Raw genomic sequence first — 20,636 nt, 5'->3', positions numbered from 1 at the left:
GGCCTGATCTTCCAACAGGGCTGAGGGAAGCTTGGAGCTGGACTTTGCAGGTGTGTCAATTTCTGGAGAGACCTCACGCAAGGAGGGCTGTGGAGAGATCCGAGAGCCCTCACGCGACCTCAAGGTACCGGAGGTCATGGATTGAAGCCTGGAGTCCTTGCGTGACGGGGTCGAGGATGAGACCCGCGAGTCCTTGCGTGACGGGGTCGAGGATGAGACCCGCGAGTCCTTGCGTGATGGAGTCAGAGATGAGACTCGAGATCCTGGATGTGATGGACTCCGGGGAGCAATCACAGACCCAGCCTTCGGAGACAGGCCCGGAAGAGACTCACTGGACAATATAGATGGAGTCTTGGAGGGTCCGTGTGTCTGATCCATGGATTGGCCCCGGGAGGTTGGAACTGACTGGGGCGTAGCCTGGGCTTTTAAAACGTGACTGGCTGACCCGATGCGCAAGCTGGGTTGGAGGCTTTGGGGTGGCTGCCAGAGCGGTGGCCCCCCGGGGCCCCTGTGCAACCAGCCGTGCATTTGCTCCAGGTTCTTCAAGTCCACGTGCTCCCGGCGCAGCTGCTCCCGCTGCTCTAGCAGCTGCTGTCGCATGTCCTGCAGTAACTGAGTCCTTTGGAGAAGTCTCATGAGTTCTTGTCGGAGATGCCCGTTGTCCGCCTTGAGGGCCTGTGCGTGGGAAATGAGGGAACGCGCGGCCTCCCGCTCGGATCGGCGCGTCAGGGACTGCACTTGCAGCCGCGCCTCCCGCTCGAAAGCCGACTTCTCATCCAGGAAGCGTCGCTTCACCCGGTGGAGGAGCTGCGTGTGCTCCACGCGCATGTGCAGCAGCTCGCGCTCCAGGGTCCGGATTCGCGCCAGCTGCTCCAGCTGCAGCTCCTACATGGGGTGGGGAGCAGGGGGCGCCGATCAGCGCACCGGTAGGGAGCGCGCCCATCCCTCTCGAGCCCGCCCGGTCCGCGGGGGGCGCGCGCACTGGCCTTGTAGGGCTGGAGCTCCTGCACCTGCTGCGTCATGTTTTCCGCGCGCTTCTTCATTTCCTGCAGCTGAGCGCGCACGCCATCCTCACGGCCGTGGTAGAAGGACGCCAGCTCGGCTCGCTGCCACCGGATCTGCGCCAGGTCCATGCGGTTCTGGTCCTCGACGCGCACGACGGCGTTGGCGCAGCGCAGAGCGTGCGCGCTCACGTAACCGACATAAAGCCGGTTCTCTTCGCGCAGACGCTGCGCCTCGCTGTTCAGGAACGCATTGTCCTGCAGCACCTCGTCGATCCGCTGCTCACAGGCCACCAGGCTTTCTGAGAGCAACGTGTACTCGCGCTGCAGGTACTGCGCGCGCTCCGAGAGCTGTTGCTCCGCACTTTCCTGCTTGCGCCCCGCGTTTTGTCCGCGCTTCTTCTTGGGCGCCATGGCTTGAGGCCCAAGCCAACTGGACTCATGAGAGCGCTGTGCTCCACCCGCTCCCCCAGCTCAGTTACTCCCCCCTTCTTAACCCGAAAATTCTGGAGAACTACACCCTAGGTTCAAGGGTGTGTCTTCAGATTATGAGGTTCAGAGCAGGCAGGATTAAGGATCAGAAAGCACCGTGGCCAATCTGTATATAAGCGTTCCCTCCAGACCAAAGCTTTCGCATCCTGGTGCATAGCTCTAGGAATGTTGATGTCCAGCTTGAACATCCTCTATGGAGACAGAACTTGCTTGCAGTGCCTCGACCTCATCCCATTCTGTTGCTCTGGCAACGGCTTGGTTCAATCATTCTTTCCCTACGGTTTCTTATATCCTTGCATGGCTCTTCAGTTACAGTGTCGCAGGTCAGGCAGAGCTTCAGCTTCAAGAACTGAACTAACTTCCAAGTGCCCAGCCTCCACTCACCAGGGTCTTAGTGCTCTCGCTTTCACTCCACTAGCTGCGCTTCGGGCCCCACAACATAAGGGGACTCTCACCGACGCTCCCTCCTCTATCCAGCTTTTGAGTGAGCTCTCCCCCTGCCCTTGTGAAGTCTTTATGCTCTCAGGATGAAGCCCCCCCACAACATTTGTTTGATTGTGGAGACAGAGTTTGCCTGTGTAACAGAGCCCAGGTTGTCCTGGACTCCCTTTGTAGGCCAGACTGGCTTCAAACTCGCAGACTTCAGCCTACCTTTGCCTCCGGAGTGCTGGGATTAAAGGTCTTCAGCTCCACACAGCATTTCTAAGGGGACTCTTGGCATCTAAAGCCTTGATGGAATGCTACTACCTTTCAGATAAAATGCACGATGAACAACGGTCTTCACTTCATAATCCAAGTGCTGGAGACTCGGTAGCCAATGGGAAATTTTTTTTTACAGCCTTGCTAAGTCTGTGCAACCTATTGAAACGGGCAAAATTAGCTAGTCTGCAATTTTGGCTCAAAACAGTGATTATATATATATATATCCCTCCCCCTCCGAATTCCTTATTGGCTAGGTTCTTCAGGGAGGTAAAATTTTCCCTACTTCTCTGATTGGCATAGAAACTTTCCCATCCTTCTGGGGTTCAAAATCTTCCCCCCATTCCATTGACATGGGCTCAGTCCCTTAGTACATCTGTGATAAATTTAAAAGGGTCCACGTAGGAAGGTGCCAGCTGCAAGCTAGAGAAGCCAGGGACCTAGTGCTTCCTGCTTGTCTGTGGGCCATTAATGAGTACTAAATGCCCCCCAGGTTAAAAATGGACTCTTTTGCCCACTTTTTATTTTTATTTTTTGGCCAGTGCACTTTCCCACGAGGCCCATCCATTCTACCTTCTTAGCTTTCTTTGTCCGTAAGCCAGACATCTAGAGGATAAAAGGGGTCCACCAGGGATTTGACGTCTCCCTTTTTTGCTATGAACTCTACACGGACAGTGTCTTTACAGGATTCAGTCTTGATCAGAAAACATCAGCGGTGTGCCGGTTTGCTAGTGGATACTGGAGGTGACAACGGTTCAGTGGAGGGTGCGGGCTCAGCAGAGTGGCAGCAAATAAACCATGGGCTTGTGTTGACTCTGTCAGCTGTACAGGGAAGTCACCATCACCCTGCCAAGCAAAAGGGCAGCAGCCAAGATCACCTAGAAGTACTCTCGCACACAATGCCCAAAGTGTTTACAGTGTTTGACCAATCACAGATCTAGGAGGCAAAAGAGACCTTTGACATGATCAGCGAGGCTAGGCAGTGGTGGTACATGCTTTTAATCCTGGCACTCAGGAGGCAGAGGCAGGAGGATCTTTGAGTTTGAGGCCTGCCTGGTCTACAGAGTTGAGTTCCAGGACACCTAAGGCTATGTGCAGAGATCCCTACCTCAGAGAGGAGGAGGAGAAAAAAAAAAAAAGACACAATCAACTAGAACCAAATTGGCTTCCTAAACAAGGAAGAGTTGAGAATTGCACTGTCTATTTGCCTCACTGGGGAAAAACCCAGTTGGTGGATACCTGGATGCCATGCAGTGCCAGGCTCCATCAGTGTCACCCTGTTCCTCAGTATATTTGGGGAGATGTCACCCGGCAACAGATCCCGAGGATGTCACTAGGAATGCTTTTGGTAGCTTAGATGAAGAAGCAGCAGGGCCAGAGAGACTACCATAGAGAGCTGCTGATATCCCCCATGTGACTGTATACAGAGGAGGAAGTGGGTGAGCTATACAGAGAAGCCCTTGTTCACAAAAGTAGATTTCAGCTACATGGAGTTCACACACAGCTTTCAAGAGGAAGCAAAAGACAAAGATGACTGGCTTCCAGATCAGCAGACAGACAAACATTCCTGCTGCCACTTGGGGTGTTTCTGAAACTTTTGTCCTCAGCATTATAACTTTTTTTTGCTTTCCTCATTTTGTATTCTTAACCGTTTGGGGACACATGTGAAGGTTTGATCTTGTAATCTTAGCACTTGAAAGGTGGTGGCAGGATGATCAAGGAGCTAAAGGCTAGCCTGGGCTACATAAGACCCTGTCTTAAAAAAAAATATGTAAGTAACTCGGTGGTGGTGGCACAAGCCTTTAATCCCAGCACTGGAGAGGCAGAGGCAAGTAGATCTCTGCGTTTGAAGCCAGCCTGGTCTCCAGAGCAAGTTCTAGGACAGCCAGATTTGAACAGAGAAACCCTGTCTCAAAATAATAATAATAATAAATAGTGATAATAATAAAGCACAAGTAAAAATAAAATGATATTAAGCATGATGGTATGAATAGGTATGGCTCCCATAGACCCCTGTGTTTAGTTAGAAGATGTGGTTTTGTTGGAGTAGGTGTGGCCTTGTTGGAGAAAGTATGTCAACACCGAGGCTGGCTTTGAAGTCTATGCTGAAGCTCTGCCCAGTGTGGCACAACCATCTGTATCTTTCTGCTGCCCGTGGATCAAGATCTAGAACTCTCACCTCCATCTCCAGCACCATGTCTGTCTGCATACCCCCTTGATGGTAATGGACTGAGCTTCTGGAACTGTAAGCCAGCCCCAGTGAAATGTTGTCCTTTATAAGACTTGCTTTGGTCATGGTGTCTGTTCACAGCAGTAAAACCCTAACTAAGAAAGACACCAAGTTTAGGTTCTGGTGAGATGGCTCAACAGGTTACGGCACTTGCCACCTAGCCTCATGGCCAGACTTTAGTCATTGAAATCTACATACTGTAAGTTGTCCTGTAACGTGCCCACACTTGATACACATACATAAAAATCAAATTTAAGCCGGGCGTGGTGGCGCACACCTTTAATCCCAGCACTCGGGAGGCAGAGGCAGTCGAATTTCTGAGTTCGAGGCCAGCCTGGTCTACAAAGTGAGTTCCAGGACAGCCAGGGCTACACAGAGAAACCCTGTCTCGAAAAAAAAAAAAACAAAAACAAAAACAAACAAACAAAAAAAAAACAAAAATCAAATGTAAAGACAAGGAAGAATCTGTTTTAGTATTAATATTTAAAGTAACTTGACTATGAGAGTCTTGTAAGGCAACTAGGTGTCGGTCTTAAAATACTGTCTTTTGGGCTGGAGAGATGGCTCAGGGGTTAAGAGAACTGACTGCTCTTCCAGAGGTCCTGAGTTCAATTCCCAGCAACCACATGGTGGTTCACAACCATCTGTAACAGGATCTGATACCCTGTTCTGTTGTGTCTGAAGACAACTTTAGTGTACTCATATAAATTAAATAAATCCTTAAAAAAAATATTGTCTTTTACTATGAAAGTCTACCTAACCTGTTACAGAAAACTGGGAAAAGACCAAAACCATTGTAGAAGGGATCAGTCTATGCCCCATCTATGATCAGGCTACTATATATGACGGTCCTCCGAGTCAAACACCTGCCATCTTCAGGAGTTCAGCCATGCCCACTTGCAAAAGAGCAGTCTAGCTTGGCTTCTTGACTGTGTACATACCCTCCTAGAGGGACAAGGACAGTAATGGGACTCTCACCTGAGTCTGCAGCACCCTGTGGTCTGCAACTATGCTTTAATTGCACATGGCCTAAGTGGGGAGCTAGAGGCTAGAGGGCGAGAAAGGACCAGAACAGAGGCCTCTGTCTAGGGAGGTATGGAAAAGCCACCAACCCAGTTGAGGAGGACTTTCCAATGCAGCCTTTTGGTGGAGGGACCACCCTCGCTCCACTGAACTCCTCCTCATCCATGCTCTTGTCAGGAAGCCCAATAAACCCAGCAGTCTCCCCAGAGAAAACTTCGGTAGAACTGTGCTTGGGTTTATCTTTAGATCTTAGGAGGAGAAAGGAAAGAGATGTTACTGAAGTTGCCTCCAGAACAGAATTTTAGCAACAGGGGCTCTTACATTTTTTTCTTCTCCTCGTGACCTGTTCTTCTGCAGGCCTGGGCAACTGATACACGCACTAAGCAACTTTTCTGAACTTTTGACATCACCTGATTAAGGTGGCTGCAATTCCATAAACGATGGAGACAAATCAAAAGTGTAAGAATCAAAGATTTACCAGGCTGTGGGGCGCCACCCCACATCGTCGCCATTATAAGATGGCACCGACATCGCCTGCCTCTGGAGATGAACAAGTGATCCGCGCATGTGCTGGCATTAACCGTTCATGGTGCCAGTTGCCCGCCTGACAACGTCACCTCGGGTGACTAGAATTTGGCCTATAGAGAATCGCCACGTCCGAGGCGAGAGAAATCTCCTATATAAGGGAGGCGGTTTTCGGGCTTGGGGTCTCCGTCTTGTGAAGCTGATGCTCTCCCTCTCAAGACGCATTAAAGCTTGCTACAGAAGGATCCTGTTTGTGTGCCGCGTTGTTTCTTGCTGGCGGGAAAATCAGCGCGGGACATATGGTGCCGAAACCCGGGATCCAAAAAGGATTTTGTTCACTCTGTGGAAAAACACAAACAGCTCCCCTGGATCTTATTAGGATAGGATCCGGGCCTTTCCATTGATTAGTCAACACATCCTTCCATTTTACCAATTCTTTTGGTCTCTTTGGTTCCGAGCAGTGGCGCTCTGCAGCGCTCCTTCCTGCATCGTCCAGGTTTAAGAAATTTAGAGTAAAGAGTGCCATGGATAGTGCCACTCTTGGGCCAGGGGGCAACTCTGTTATCGCTCCCCCTTTCTGTTTAAATAAATAGGATTTGAGCGTTCGATGAGCTCTTTCAATGATGCCTTGTCCTTGAGGGTTATAAGGAAGTCCAGTGATATGGGTCACCTGCATTTGTGCACAGAATTGTTTGAATTTATTTGAGGTATAAGCAGGTCCATTGTCTGTCTTAAGACATTTTGGTCTACCCCAGGCACTCCAGGCCTCGAGGCAATGTTGAATTACATGAGATGTCCTTTCTCCTGAAAGTGGAGTTGCAAATAACACACCAGAACAAGTGTCAATAGACACATGAACGTATTGCGTCTTACCAAAAGATGCAATATGAGTGACATCCATCTGCCAAACTTGTAGGGGGGAGAGTCCCCTCGGATTGACACCATAATGAGGTGTGGGCAGAAACTGACAACAGTTTTGGCACTGTGTGACTATCTCGCGGGCTTCTTTCCTTGTTAAAGAGAAGCGCCGGCGAAGTGTTTCAGAGGTAACATGAAACTTACTATGAAAATTTTTGGCGGCCTCTAGTGGTGAGGATAGTGCTGTGGCCACAAGTCGCGTAGCCTGATCTGCCAGCTCATTACCCTCTGTCATGGGGCCAGGGAGTCCAGAATGGGCTCTCATATGTACGATATAAAAGGGATGTTTTCTTTGTAATAGAAGGTTTCTAATCTGTTCAAAGGTTTGTGCTACCCTACTAGAAGGTTTTATTAGGCCCGCAGTTTCTAGCAGGCGAACTGCATTAACCACATACAAGGAATCAGAAATAATATTGAGCGGGCAATCAAATTGCTGTAAAACTTCTAATACTATCAAACACTCAACAATTTGAGGGGAAACCTCCGAATATTGTCTGATATGGGTAATGTTATTAACTACATAGGCCCCTTGCCCGGTTTTGGAGCCATCTGTATAAATTACAAGACCATTTTTAAGTGGGAAATGACTTGTTACTTTGGGAAAAACTAATGGATGGGTCAGGGCAAAGTGTAACAATGGGTGCTTTGGATAATGATTATCAAATTTTCCACTAAATGTGACACATAGAATGGACCAATCATTAGAAGCAGCAGCTAACACCTGTATTTGATTAGGGGTATAGGGAATGACAATGATATTAGGTTCAAGGCCGAAGTATTTGATTGTCATTTTTAATCCCTTTAATGCTAATTGTGCTACTGCGGCCGGATACCAATCGATAATCTTTGCAGGGGAGGCTTGTGGATGAACCCAGCATAGGGGCCCCTCTTGCCAAATGACAGCAGTTGGTAAGCCTCGAGTGTCCAAGATACATAACAAAACCGGCTTGGAATAATCTATTCTAACAAGCTGCGCTTGACTTATTGCTTTTTCTACTTTATTAAGTGCCTCCACTGCCAAAGGATTCAATTTTCTAGGAGAGGTGATATGAGAATCCCCTTCCAAGATATCAAACAGGGGTTTCAATTCTGTTGAAGGGATTTTTAAAAAAGGTCTAAGCCAATTGATATCTCCCAACAATTTTTGAAAGTCATTTAAAGTATGTAAATTATCCATCCTGATTTCTATTTTTTGTGGCTTAATAATGTTGGGCTGTATAAAAGAACCTAGAAACTGTCCAGAGTCTGCCAATTGCACCTTTTCAGTGGCTATCTGTAGCCCCCATTGCTCTAACGTTTTCTGTAACACAGGAAAAACCTGTTGCAGTACAGATGGATTCTTATGGCAAAGCAGGACGTCATCCATGTAATGGATAGACACTATTTGTGGAAATTGTCTCTTTATCGGGGCGAGTGCTTGGTCTACATACAGTTGGCAGATAGTAGGGCTATTGGCCATCCCTTGGGGCAAGACTCTCCATTGATACCTCTTATCTGGTTCTGTATGATTGATAGAGGGGACACTAAAGGCAAAGCGAGGTCTATCCGCAGGGTGTAACGGTATGGAAAAAAAGCAATCTCTGATGTCTATAATGAGGATGTTCCAGCCCTTAGGAAGGGCGGACAGCATAGGTAATCCTCTCTGTACAGGCCCTAACAGGGACATCTGTCCATTTATAGCTCTTAAATCATGTAACAGACGCCATTTGCCAGACTTTTTCTTTATTACAAATATGGGGGTGTTCCAGGGGGAAGTAGAGGGTTCAATATGGCCGAGTTTTAGTTGTTCTGCAATAATTTGTGTTACAACGCTCAATTTCTCGGAGGTTAGCGGCCACTGAGGAACCCACACAGGATCCTCCGTTTTCCATGGTATAGGTCGTACTGCCTCAGTGGCGCCTAGGAAAAACCCAGGCCTGCTCTGTCCTTATTGGCCTTGTGTGAGATTGGGCGCGGTTCGCCTTGTTCATGGCGTCCCAAACCCTGGCCTTCTTGATAACCCATTTTCTCCATCATTTCTCTAAGACGTAATGAATAATCATTGGTCAGAGTCAGTCCTAAATCTGTCATGACATCTCTCCCCCAGAGATTTACAGGTAGGGGTAGAACGTAGGGGGAAAAGCATCCTTTTAAACCCTCTGGTGACGTCCAGACCAGCCGGTTGGTACTAATGTCTGGACTGGATTGATACCCCAGGCCTTGTAAAGAATGAGAAGATTTTGTCACTGGCCAAGCTTTAGGCCACCAATGTGTGGAAATAATACTCTTATCAGCTCCGGTGTCAAGAATGCCCTCAAAATTTTTACCATTTATGTTAAGGATTAATTTCGGGCGCGAATCAAGTGACAATGTCAAATAGGCCGAATCCATTTCTGAAGATCCCATAAGTTTTTTATCTTGATTGGGTAATTCTCCCAGCAGCGGGAGGAGGAGGAGCTGAGCAATCCTGTCCCCTTTTTTAATAGAAAATACACCATGAGGGCTGGAGCATAGAATCTGCATATTTGGGATGTGTTGATTATCTGTTATGCCTGGATGGACTATTAGTCCGCATGCGGTAAGGGCACCACGGCCAATGATAAGTCCCACCGCGTTGTCCGGTATGGGAGGCCCTAAGGGCATGGCAGGGACAGGTTGAACCCCCATCTGAGGTGTTAATAAGATTGAGGTGGTGGCGCACAAGTCCATTCTTGTGCCTTGGCTTGATCTGCCTCCTCGCTCAGGGGACTGGTCCCAGCGAATTGGGTCCCGTATTTTTGAGGGCCCCGGGGCCGGGGGCCCGCAGGCCCGTTTTTTGGCTCCTGTCTAACAGGGATAGCAGGCGGGAGGAGGTTGCCTTTAATGTCTCTAGTTGATCTGCATTGACTGACTGGATGGTAACCCTTTCTACATCGGGAACATAGGGTAAGAGTTCTCTGGTTTTGCTTAGGTGCTCGGCAATCTTTTGCGAGATGCCCTGATTTCCCACAGTTGAAGCAGGTGCGACTGCTGCCCCCCGTAGGGGGAGGTCGCCTTTGTGCCTGTAAAATGGCTGCGGCGAGCCCAGAGTTACTCAACGGTCCACCAATCTCTCTACATATTCTAAGCCATTCTGACAATCCCTTATTTTTCCTCGGCGCTATTGCACTTCTGCACTCCTGAGTGGCTTGTTCAAAGATTAATTGCTCTATAAAGGGTCCGGCACAATCAGGATCCCCGAAAATCTTTCCTGCTACCTCCATCATCCTGGCCACATAGTCTGAGAATGGTTCCTGAGGTCCCTGTATAATCTTGGTGAGCTGATTACTAGTTTCTCCTTTACGGTTGAGTGATTTCCATGCTCGTATAGCAGTACTGGATATTTGGGCATAAGCTCCCCAATGATAATTGACCTGATCTGCTGCATAAGGACCCTGTCCTGTAAGGAGTTCAAAGGTCCAGTCTCTTTGCTCTGGGGTCAGGGCTGCGGCATTAGTCCTAGCCTGCGCCTGTGCCGCCTCATGCCATAGGGCCTTCCATTCCATGTATTGTCCCATGCTTGGTAGCACAGCTTTCGCCACTGTTTGCCAGTCACTGGGCGTCAGGGCGGTTAATGCCAGTCGATCTAACTGCATTAGAGTAAAACTGGCATTTGCTCCAAACTTTCTAACTGATTCTGCAAGCTCCTTTATTTGGTTATAATCAACAGGAGCATATACTCTCCCACCATCTTGCTCATAGACAGGGTAAGCGAGCCTGAGCTTGCGATGCACCTTTTCAGGTAACAATGAGAAAGCTTTAGGGCGTATCTCATAAGGTGGTGGGGCAGAGGGAACTGTCTGTACGGGATTCCTGGGTAAAGCATTAGGTTTTGTTGAAATGGCAGGTTTAGAGGTCCGTTTATTTAACGGCCTCTCATCAGGATAATACCTCTCTCTCTCATATCTGGTTGCTTCCTCATCAAGTTCTTCCTCTTCCTCTGTATCTAGTCTCCCACTCTCTGCTCCGGATGACTCTTCAGAGCTTTGAATATTGAGTGCTTCAAGCTCTTGGGTTGGGTACAACCCAGGCTTAGATATAGGTTGAAAAATCGGTACTCCCTCGGAGTCCGATTCCTCATGTGGGGAGGCAGGTATACTGCTTGTTCCCCTCTCTCCCGCCCTCTTAGGCTTCCTGGGAGGTCCTTTTTCACTTTTATTCTTTGGGATCCTCTTCCTAGTTTGTGCACGTGCACCCATCCTCTCACTACGCTCAGATTCTGACATGCCATCCTGAACGGTCTCCAAAGCTATTTGTCCCTTTTTTCTGACTTCCTCACATGTTTCATCCTCAAGGCAGTTTTTGATCATCTTCCAAACTGCTTTGGTGCCCATACGTAAGTCGGGGCACAAATCAAGATCCTTCCCCAATTTTTTCCATGAGGCCAAGGTCAAGGAGCCAGAAACGGCATACCAAGGGGCAACTCTATCTACCTCCTCAACAAAGTGCTTAAGAACCTTGTCCCCTAGCTTTAGGTCTCTTTTCTTAAGGAGATTTTCAAGTGATGTTTGGATTGACTGTGACGACCCCATAACGGGTCAAAAGTAACCGCAGCTTATCTACGTCCGCCTTAAGTCACTGTTAGAATCAAAAAGATGTCTTGGCGCGGCCCACGGCTTATCTACGTCCGACTTACGGCAACAGCGAGAAACCGAAAGTACGGCTCGCCTTTCTGCTCTTTCATTTACAAGAGACTAATTTGGCGCCGCGATGGAGTGCAACGGACTACAACTACAACTACAACTACAACTACAACGACAACTACAACGGACTGATGTGCTGTTGGAAACTTGTTAACACCACCGCCTATGTTCACAGATATAACTGGCCAGGAGGAAGAGTAGAAGAGCTAAAATAGCGATGATAATGGCCTCTGGAAATCTAAACCACAATCCGGACAAACCCAATACCTGGGAAAGAGTTAAAGAAAAGAGTTCATGTTCAGGCATACCTTTCCGATGCGTAGTCTAGCCACAGTTCTGAACCCTCCCCGTCGCCGAGGGGTCTCCGAAGGTGCTGACGATGGTCTGGTCACAATTCCCGGGTTTTTCGGCACCATATGTCCCGCGCTGATTTGAATTGAACTCATGACCTCTGGAAGGGCAGCCAGTGCTCTTAACTGCTGAGTCATCTCTCCACCCCCAATTTTTTTTTTTTTTAAATATCAATTCATGCCTGGTGTCCCGCGCTGATTTTCCCGCCAGCAAGAAACAACGCGGCACACAAACAGGATCCTTCTGTAGCAAGCTTTAATGCGTCTTGAGAGGGAGAGCATCAGCTTCACAAGCCTCGCCTCCTGGATTTCTTCAGCATTTTCTTATTTTAAAGAGTGGGTGGGGGTGGGAATGTTTGGAGCCTTTTTCTGCCTCGGACTGGGCTTTATGCTTTGGCTAATTTGCAAAATTTATAGTAAAAGCAAGAGAGAAAAAATTATGATAACTCAGGCACTCATGGCCTTAGAGCATGGAAGGTCAGCGGAAGTCTGGCTTGCGGCACTAAAACGGCAGTAGATGTTAGCAGCCGGTCGCCGGCCAGGCAGCTCTTGCACCCTCAGCATCTCTATGCGTCGCACGAGGATGAGTGCCCGGTTTGAGCAGCCCATGAGGGTTGTTGAGCTAAGCATCGCACAGAGAGATACCCCCGCTCTCTCTGGGAAGCATGCCGTCTTGAAAAGGGTTGCCTGTCCTAGTGTCCCTTCCTCAAGAAAAACGACAGAGAGATCGGTCAGGAGTATGTCGGGTCCCACCTAGAGCCTAGACAAGACCCCTGCACATATCTTTTGTTTTTAAATTATCTTTGGGGATTCGGCCTCTACTTCCGCCCTCCTTGAATGGGTGGCTGGCTTGCCTTTGTATAGAAAAGGGGGAGATGTGGGGCGCCACCCCACATCGTCGCCATTATAAGATGGCACCGACATCGCCTGCCTCTGGAGATGAACAAGTGATCCGCGCATGTGCTGGCATTAACCGTTCATGGTGCCAGTTGCCCGCCTGACAACGTCACCTCGGGTGACAAGAATTTGGCCTATAGAGAATCGCCACGTCCGAGGCGAGAGAAATCTCCTATATAAGGGAGGCGGTTTTCGGGCTTGGGGTCTCCGTCTTGTGAAGCTGATGCTCTCCCTCTCAAGACGCATTAAAGCTTGCTACAGAAGGATCCTGTTTGTGTGCCGCGTTGTTTCTTGCTGGCGGGAAAATCAGCGCGGGACACCAGGCATGAATTGATATTTAAAAAAAAAGAAAATTGGGGGTGGAGAGATGACTCAGCAGTTAAGAGCACTGGCTGCCCTTCCAGAGGTCATGAGTTCAATTCCCAGCAACCACATGGTAACTCACAGTCATCTGTAATGGGATCTGATGCCCTCTTCTGGTGTGCCTGAAGACAGCTACAGTGTACTCATATAAATAAAATAAATAAATCTTTTAAAAAATTATTGAAGAAAACGTGGAGCTGGAAGGATGATACCCCAAGGGGCAGCAGGAATGTTTATCTGTCCATCTGGAATCCAGTCATCATTGTCTTTCGCTCCCTCTTGAAAGATGTGTGTGAACTCCATGTAGCTGAAATCCCTTTTGGTCAACAAGGGCTTTTAGCTCAATAGCTCACCCACTTGAGACAACTTCCGGAGGGAGGGGTTTGTTTGGAGCTTCCTGTTTCACAGGGTTAGGGACCACCGTGCATTAGCAAAGATAAGGTGGCAGGCATCAACTGAAAGTGCACATCATCTGGGGTCTTCTGGTTTGGGACATTATTTTTTTCTTTTTGAGTGAAGGTCTCACTATATAGCCTTGGCTGGCCTGGCATTTGCTGTGTAAACCAGACTGTCCTCAGAGAGATCTGCCTGCTTGTGTCTCCCCAAGTGCTGGGATTAGAGGCATGTGACAACACCACTGGCCTGAGAGCTCTGACACACCGCCTTCAAAAAAGCCACACCTCTTAATCCCAAACAGTTCAGTCACCTGAGAATCAAGTATTCTAATGCCTAAGACTTCTGGGGGAAAATCTCATCCAGACCACACTACCACTCTCTCTCTCTCTTTCTCTCAGTGATATCTTTTCTTGTCTGTCTGTCCTCTACTCTCCTACAAGACACAAGGCATATTGTAATTAGTGACCCCGTGATCAAAGAATGGGCTGAAGCCCTAGCAAGGCAGAGGAAAGATGTGTGTCTTTCCCTTCTGAGTATCAGATTGTAATTATTCTTACTTAAAATACTGGGATATAGCCGGGCGTGGTGGCGCACGCCTTTAATCCCAGCACTCGGGAGGCAGAGGCAGGCGGATTTCTGAGTTCGAGGCCAGCCTGGTCTACAAAGTGAGTGCCAGGACAGCCAGGGCTACACAGAGAAACCCTGTCTCGAAAAACCAAAAAAAAAAATACTGGGATATTTAATAGGCATGCAGGAGTTGGAGCCTGAAGTTGACTGCCCAAAAAAAAAAAAAAAAAGGAAAAAACAAAAAAATCCCACAAAACCTTATGCCTTATACCCAGTGGACCTTGGAAGAAAGAACTCTACCAAGTTCAGGAAAGATGGGGACCTCACACAGGACCTTACACAACTCCTGAGACTTCCTTCTCTTTTGAACATAGAGGGAACTTTAAGACGGCGTCTGTCCCGTCTCCTTCAGGCCCAGACTTGAACAAAAAACTGTGAGAGAGACTATTGAGGTGAACTGGAACCCAGCTGCTGTTTCCCCAGACAGGGCTCAGCGAAGCTGTCTCTCAGTGACATCAGCTTCAGAGAAGGAACCTGGAGCCTTGAACACCACGCTGGTGTTTACATAGGGTTCAGTTTCTGGAGGCAGAAACTGAAGCAGAAGCCAGGGAGGAGGCTGCTTCCTGGCCTGCTCCCATGCTTTGCTATATAGGACCCAGAACCACCAGCACAGGGATGGCACCGCCCACTGTGAGCTGGGCCCTCCCCCATCAATCCTTAATCAAGAAAATGGGGCTGGAGAGAGGCTCAGGGGTTGAGAGGACTGACTGCTCTTCCAGAGGTCCTGAGTTCAAATCCCAGCAACCACATGGTGGCTCACAACCATCTGTAATGGGATCTGATGCCCTCTTCTGATGTGTCTGAAGACAGCCAGAGTGTACCCATATACATAAAGTAAATAGAGCCGGGTGTGGTGGTGCACACCTTTAATCCTAGCACTCGGGAGGCAGAGGCAGGCGGATTTTTGAGTTCGAGGCCAGCCTGGTCTACAGAGTGAGTTCCAAGACAGCCAGGGCTATTACAGAGAAACCCTGTCTCGGAAAAACCAAAAAAAAAAAAAAAATAAATAAATCTTTTTTTTTTTTTTAATTAATCAAGGAAATGCCCCATACACACGTACAAGCCAACCCGACAGGAGCACAACCTCAGTTAAGATTCCCTCTTCCCAATGGCTCTAGTTTGTGTCAAGTTGACAAAAACAAAAAACAAAAAACAAAAAACAAAAAAAAACAAAACCAAAAAACAAACAAAAAACCCAAAAAACTAAGCTGAGCATTCATTCATTTCTGTTCCTTAATTTTTTTGTGACACAAGAAAACTCAGGTGATGTGTGAGGGAGCCTGAGTGCATGTCAGGAATCTGAAAGCCGCCGCCGCTCTGTTTTGTCAGTTTCCTGCTCCACAGTGCAAGGGAACAAAGCCTCCATTGACTGACACAGGGGGAATCTGGGTACGTGGAAAAGCCATGTCTCTGCAAAAAGCTACAGGGTCAGCTGGTGTCAGCTGCTTGATTCCAATATACTGATGTCCCCTTTAGTATACAACTATCACCCTCTCTCCTTCTTTTTCGGGGAATGGTTACCCCCTGAAACTGTCTGAGGACAAGTTGATGGCATGGAGATCCATGTATATTCCATATATATATATATATATTCCATGTATATTCCATATATATATTCCATATATAGATTTTACCGTGAGCATGGATCCCTGAGAAGGTGCCAGACTTGGCTACAAAGGATTGATGAATGAAAAAAAGAAATAAAAAGGGAAGGACATGACCGCCCGTAGGTATGGTGTAGTTTATGATGGATATATAGGAGAGCAAAGCCAGCGGCAGACACATATGGGAGAATTCAGAGTGGTCGCGACCCTGAACCACATGGGGAAGGGAGAGGGGAGGGAAAGCACTTGTAAGTACAGCAACCAGGAGGCCAAAGGTACAAAAGAAGAGCAGGGGACCACAATACCGGGATTATATAGGGAAGAGCCTCTGTGGGAAGGGCAGCCCAGCTCCTGGGCTGGAGAGTTCAAGGGTAGAGGGAGTGGTACGCCAGCCACACCCTGTAACACGTAGGGCCTGAGGTATGTTAAATGGGCACCTTAGCTGCTTGCCCCTTAATTTTTTTTTTTTTTTTGAAATTAGAAACTGACAAACTGAAGAAGGTGTCAAACCTGTCTTCAATTTTTTTTTTTTTTTTCTCAAGGCCAGAGAAATGGATCAGTAGTTAAGAACACTTGCTCTTTTGAAAAGACCTGAGTTTGGTTCCTAGCAAGCAAATGATAACTCCCAATCGTCTGTAATTTTAGTTCCAGTGACTGTTGTGCCCACTCTGGCTTCTGCAGGCACCAGGTACACGTGCAGTGCACATACAAACATTCAGACAAGACAGACACATAAAATAAAATTTAAAAAAATTAATCTTTAGACAAAACCCACCAGGGTCTCTCTATTTAGTCCTGGCAGACTTGGAATCTGATATGTAAATCAGGCGGGACACATAAGGAAACTTGCCCTGCTGCTTTAGAAACAAACTTGGAGATCCCAGTTCAGTCAATGCTTGTGGAGTGCCCCCCCCCCGCCCCCAACACCGTGGTAGAATTTCTGGGTGTATGTGTGTGTTCATGTTTGTGCAGGTGCTTATGTGTGCCACTGCCTATGCAAGTGTGTCGTCTGCGCCTGCACACATGTGTGTAGCCCAGAGGTTAATGCCAGGCCTCACGAAACCTCCACTTTATTTTTTGAGACAGGGTCTCTCTGTGGATTAGGCCAGGCAGGCTAGCCAGCAAGCTCTGGGGATCCACCCAGCTCTGTGTGCAGGCAATGGGATTGGCTCCTTTGTGGTGCTGGGGATCACCCTCAGGCACTTTTGTCCATGCATCTGCCCACACCCAGGTACTGAGGACTGAAGTGAGAGTTTACTTCAAAGGCCTGGGGAATAACAATGAAGCAAATTTGCATTATGGTGTACATCCAGTTCTGCCTGAGGCCCAGAGAGAAGCAGGATTTAGACAGAAATACTTTGCAGCTAACATAGGGTTTTTTGTTTTTGTTTTTTCTTTTTCTTTTTAGAGATAGTGTCTCATGTGACCTCCACTGGCCTTAAACTTGATATGGAGCACAGAGGTTTTCCTTGATCTCCTTATTCTCCTGTGATCCCCTCCCAAGTACTGGGACTCTAGGTGTATGCAGTCCTGGCATCTGTTTTTTGACTTTTTTGAGACAGCCTTGCTGTTTAGCCCAGGTTAGCAGCTGCTGCTGTTCCTCCTTCTCCTGACCCTTTCTCCTCTTCTTCCTCCTCTTTTAAAACAGAGTTTCATGTATTCTAGGCTGGCCTTAACCTACTAGCTTTATTTGCCCATAAACAAGGCAACCTATTTTTTTAATATTTATTTATTTTATGTATATGAGTACACTGTAGCTGTACAGATGGTTGTGAGCCTTCATGTGGTTGTTGGGAATTAACTTTAGGACCTCTGCTCACTCCGGTCAACCCTGCTTGTTCAGACCCTGCTTGCTCTGGCCCAAAGGTTTATTTATTATTGCAAATAAGTACACTGTAGCTGTCTTCAGAAACACCAGAAGAAGGGCAGATCTCATTACAGATGGTTGTGAGCCACCATGTGATTGCTGGGATTTGAACTCAGAACCTTCGGAAGAGCAGTCAGTGCTCTTGCCCGCTGAGGCATCTCACCAGCCCAACATAGATTTTTAAGCTAGAAGATTCCACATTTGGACTTCTCCATGAATCTCTTTTAGATCCCAGCCTCAAGCTATACTTTGAGCTATTAAACATGGTTTACAGAAATGGCAAACTTGGCTGTTTTGGACAAACGGGAGGCTGATGTAGCAAAGATAGTTCCCAGTTATTTTGCAATAGATCATGTTGTTTCTAGGTCATTGTCAAGCAGAGTCATCCTGCCTGGCAGGATTGCACTCCTTTTGATATGGAAACAGATCCTAGTGGACAGTCTTGGTGAACATAACCTAACAAAAATATATCCTCTGTAACCCTAAGTACACTAGAGTACAGCTCTATGTTCCTTATCTTTCTACAGTTCTCTTTTTTAAAGATTTATTTATTTATTTATTTATTTATTATGTATAAGTACACTGTAGTTGTCTTCAGGCACCCTAGAAGAGGGCATTAGATCTCATTACAGATGGTTGTGAGCCACCATGTGGTTGCTGGAATTTGAACTCAGGACCTTTGGAAGAGCAGTCAGTGCTTTTAACTGCTGAGCCAGCTCTTCAGCCCCTTTCTGTAGTTCTTAAGAGGTCTGTTTAGGTCACTATCTTCCAGTCATATTGGAAGCGGGGCTCCTTAGCTAAATTCTACTTTTGTGTAATGATATATCCTACGCATGTTTATTGGTAAGTTCTTTATAAGTTCAGCGTATTGTTTCCAGCCTTTCTGTCATCACAACCTCCTGAGCTCTCATAACTCTCAGGATGCAGGAGGAACACACTGTTCCTGCCAGTGGTGGGTGTGTGTGGCAGACATCCCAGTAACTGAGCAGTCAGACCTCACAGTGTCATCAGTTACGCATTATACTTTGGCCACTCGTGGCCTGACGTGTCTGCTACCATGGCTGATGGCAAACATTCAACGATGCAAGGCAGAAGGGACAGGAAAAGCTGAAAGCTCTTTTCTTATTATTATTATTTTTAAATTTTTTTGTGTGTTTTGCCAGCATGTATATCTGTCTGAGGGGGTTGGGATCCCCTGGAACTGGAGTCACAGACAGTTGTAACTGAGCTGCCATGTGGGCACTAGGAATCGAACCTGGATCCTGCAGAAGAGCAGTCAGTGCAACCGAGCAATCTCTCCAGCCTTAAGAAACTTTTCAAAAGCTGCAGAACAGGGTGATTTAACTGCCCAGCCCACGAGCTATAAGACAATGATGATGGTCTCTTTTGTAAGTTTGAGGTTTGCAATTTTTTTGGTAATTCATATTCACTGTATTATACACATTTGGTGTAAACATTTTACACAAATGTTTATCTACAGCAGATTTGTTTTGTTTTGTTTTGAGACAGGGCTTCTCTGTGTAGCTCTGGCTGTCCTGGAACTCACACTGTAGACCAGGCTGGCCTCAAACTCAGAAATCTGCCTGCCTCTGCCTCCCAAGTGTCTACAACAGATTTAAACCTTGCTAAAAAGGCTGGTCCCTGGGCATGCTGGCCCTCTGACAGTGAATGTGAGAGCCCAGAGCTCTTCCTGCTTCTCTTCTGTCCCTCAGGTGGCATTCTAATCCAATACATCCTGTGTTACCTGCTCCCTCCAACGTCTAAGTAACGTCCTCCAACGTCTAACACACAAAATTAGCCGAGCAGTGCCGCACACTTTTAATCCCAGCACTTGGGAGGCAGAGACAGGCAGATTTCTGAGTTCGAGGTCAGCCTGGTCTACAGAGTGAGTTCCAGGACAGCCAGAGCTATACAGAGAAACCCTGCCTCGAAAAACCAAAAAAACAAAACAAAACAAAAAACAAAAACAAAAACAAAACAAAACAAAAAACCACCACCAACAAAATTAACTCATATACCCCCAGGCTCATATAATTCCTGCCCTTATTCTATGTAACACTCCACTCGGGTTTAGTGGACCCTGCTTAGGTGATGCTAAGTCGCTGAGTCATAGAATGGCCCTTCACTCGCAGTGACTGCCGTGGGCCAGGCCGCCCCAGAGAATCCGGTGGAAACAAGAGAGGGTCCTAAAAGTAGGTGACTGACAGGTGGAGAAGCATTGGGATCACTCTCCCTGTGGCTTCCGGGGTGAGGGTGGGGGCCCTGGTGGTTACCTGCCTTCAGGGATGAGGTCCCTGGGTGTCACCCAGTTTTCTTAAGGAAACTGAGGCATAGGAACCTGGAGGATGCATAATCGGCATCTTCCATCTTTCGTTTTGTTGGGGGTGCTAGGGATGGAACTCTGGTCTTCGCGTATGCTAAGCAAGCACTCTGCCACTGAGCCACATGCCTTGCACTCTGGGTCTCTCTGGTCAGCCCAGGCTTGCCATCCTCCTCCCCACATTCTACCAAAGGCAAAAGGATCCAGTTCCGCGCACTGTGTTCCCTGCTCTTGTACTCAAGATAATCGCTACCTCCTGGCCCCTTGCAACCTCCTCCCTCTCTTCAGTGTGCCCAGTGTTTTTGTCCTCTGGGTGGTTCCATGCTTTTGGGCTCCATTCAACTCCCCTGCCAAGCAGGCCTGGAGCCTCAAAGCGCTGGACTCACTTTCTCAGGGTCTAGTGCTCTAGTGCTCTTCCACCAGGGTCTAGGGCACCCCCCACACCCTGATCTCACCAACTTTCCATCCACTCTTGCATCCAACAGCTTCGCTCCTGAGAGAGCCTGGCTCTGAATCTCCAATACTCAGTACCTCCTTGTACCCCCAGACGTGAACAACCCAGGGGTTGGCAGAGCTGCCTTCCCAGCTCAACCTTCCACCCTGCGCGTGCAGCACTGACTAGGGGAAACCGAGCGGACAGGTGGGGCTGGCTGCAGACCCCGCCCATTGGCGCAGGCGCAAGGG

At 47.9% G+C, this 20,636-nt stretch overlaps 1 protein-coding gene across 1 annotated transcript; it reads right to left on the bottom strand.

Annotated features, from left to right (window-relative positions):
• Positions 1-553: 553 nt before the first annotated feature.
• Ccdc166 (coiled-coil domain containing 166) lies at positions 554-20,595 on the bottom strand. The gene is made up of 2 exons (XM_085831518.1): positions 20,408-20,595; positions 554-3,129 (listed from the first exon to the last, which is right to left on the bottom strand). The coding sequence occupies exon 2, from the start codon at positions 1,413-1,415 to the stop codon at positions 792-794; it is 624 nt and encodes a 207-aa protein (XP_085687644.1). The 5' UTR covers positions 1,416-3,129; positions 20,408-20,595; the 3' UTR covers positions 554-791.
• Between the last annotated feature and the right edge of the window lie 41 nt (positions 20,596-20,636).

The sequence above is a fragment of the Mus caroli genome, unplaced genomic scaffold (assembly GCF_978045245.1).
Source record: "Mus caroli unplaced genomic scaffold, Mus_caroli_1 scaffold_16, whole genome shotgun sequence".
Lineage (NCBI taxonomy): Eukaryota > Metazoa > Chordata > Mammalia > Rodentia > Muridae > Mus > Mus caroli.
The sequence above is the reverse complement of the archived record's forward strand: the minus strand, read 5'-3'. Positions and strand labels throughout refer to the sequence as shown.

Bases quoted from the DNA above. Each gene is read 5' to 3' on its own strand.
- Ccdc166 (XM_085831518.1), bottom strand. From the start codon at position 1,415: ATGGCGCCCAAGAAGAAGCGCGGACAAAACGCGGGGCGCAAGCAGGAA.